The sequence below is a fragment of the Odontomachus brunneus genome, unplaced genomic scaffold, assembly GCF_010583005.1.
Source record: "Odontomachus brunneus isolate Ranch 3 - 2012 unplaced genomic scaffold, Obru_v1 Obru_scaffold_771, whole genome shotgun sequence".
Classification (NCBI taxonomy): domain Eukaryota; kingdom Metazoa; phylum Arthropoda; class Insecta; order Hymenoptera; family Formicidae; genus Odontomachus; species Odontomachus brunneus.
Window position 1 is genome coordinate 1 of NW_022640221.1, and position 1,741 is coordinate 1,741.

The window sequence follows — 1,741 nt, forward strand, 5'->3', positions numbered from 1 at the left end:
TAGGTGCTATACAAGCGATTGGTATAACTGCTGGTGTTCATCGTCTTTGGTCACATCACGCTTACAAAGCCAAATTACCGCTTCGAGCTCTGCTTCTCATTTTCTACACCGTGGCTGGCCAGGTAATAAAACAAACTCTTAATTTTGCCATTCTAGATATATATAGGTAGATTAATAGACAGCAAAATAGAAAGAAAAATTCGTTACGACTCTGAGAAAAAATTCCCTTAAAACGTAAAATTATATAAGAGTTAGTGAAAAAGGAGAGAAAGAGAGAGATGGGGGGGAGTAGAGAAAGAGATAAGGAAAAATCTTTTCCCATAATGTTTATCTTTTATAGAACAAGATTTCGGATTGGGTGCGAGATCATCGGATACATCATAAATATGCTGACACGGACGCGGATCCGCACAACAGCAATCGCGGATTCTTCTTCTCCCACATCGGCTGGTTGATGATGAAAAAGCATCCGGAAGTGATCCGAAGAGGTCGTGAGATTGACATGAGCGATGTCCTGACGGATCCTGTCGTCGTGTTCGACGAAAAGTAAGTCCTCTCGTAAAAAAAGGAAAGTAACGGGATCGCCTGTGGCCATTCAAAACTAGTTCTGTATCTGACAAGCGTCAGTGCAAAGTGAGACTCTGTCTAAATTGTCAATTGCGTCGTATTTCTATCGTCAGCATCTGACTTTTTAAGTGTGTATAATGTCTTCGAATTATGAGTTATTCGACATCACTGAAATGCAAAATAAGGGATCAAATATTAGCAGGCTTTACTAATTTTTACTGATTTATTCATTTGCTATACGTTTGGTTGCCAGGTATTTCGTGATACTTAGATTTCTCTTTTGCTTCATGCTACCGGTACTGGTACCGGTTTATGGATGGAACGAGACATGGATGAGGTCAATTAAATCGCAGTGGTTGCTTCGCTACGTGATCAGCTTGAATTCCACGTGGAGCGTCAATAGTGTGGCTCATATGTGGGGTTCGAAACCGTATAACGCGTGAGTAGTTGGCTCGCGTTTACACAACCCAAAGCGGATCCTTTAATCCATTAACTACGAACGTATAATACGTGTGATACGTTGGGAGTTGATTTCGTGGGAATCAAATATAAAAAATGTTGTAAAATGTTGAAATAATTCTTGCGAAAAAGAAAGTTTTCTGTATCAAGTACGAACTGTCTTAAGGATTTTCAAATATTCAATCAAAAAGAAGTAATTTTAGCCAATGATAGCTGAGTAGGAATGTTGATAGCGAATAATAATTTCTTAGTGACATCTTTGCATGGAGAAAAGTTAGCTACGATAAAAATCCGGCTGTGGCACTTAAATCTCGTTCTAGCATATACATATCTAAAAGTATAGCTATTAGCATAGGTTCAGCTATGTAATCAATGTAGTAGAAATAATAGCAAAAGTTTTAATTACATCAACAAATATATTTTCCGCCAATTATGATTAGCTGAGCTGGTAACATTTTTTTTCTGTATGCGCGGTTCTTATCCGCCCAATTCCTATTTTGCACATCATTATAATGTTATAAAGGATCAGTGACACAAGAATATCACTTTCATATCAGGGATGCATCTTCATTAAATGGGGATTGCAGTCAAAGTATTAATACAGACTGTTTTAATAACAGACACATTAATCCGACGAATAATAAGCTGGTTGCTTTTCTGACGTTTGGCGAGGGCTGGCACAATTATCATCATGTGTTCCCGTGGGATTATAAAG

General features: G+C 38.0%; 1 protein-coding gene across 1 annotated transcript; it reads left to right on the forward strand.

Annotated features, from left to right (window-relative positions):
* Positions 1 to 5: 5 nt before the first annotated feature.
* LOC116853766 (acyl-CoA Delta(11) desaturase-like) lies at positions 6 to 1,737 on the forward strand (the record flags this gene model as incomplete). The annotated part of the gene is made up of 4 exons (XM_032834960.1): positions 6 to 122; positions 341 to 546; positions 821 to 1,006; positions 1,647 to 1,737. Coding segments are annotated over 4 exons (600 nt in total), but the record flags the coding sequence as incomplete, so codon positions are not given.
* Between the last annotated feature and the right edge of the window lie 4 nt (positions 1,738 to 1,741).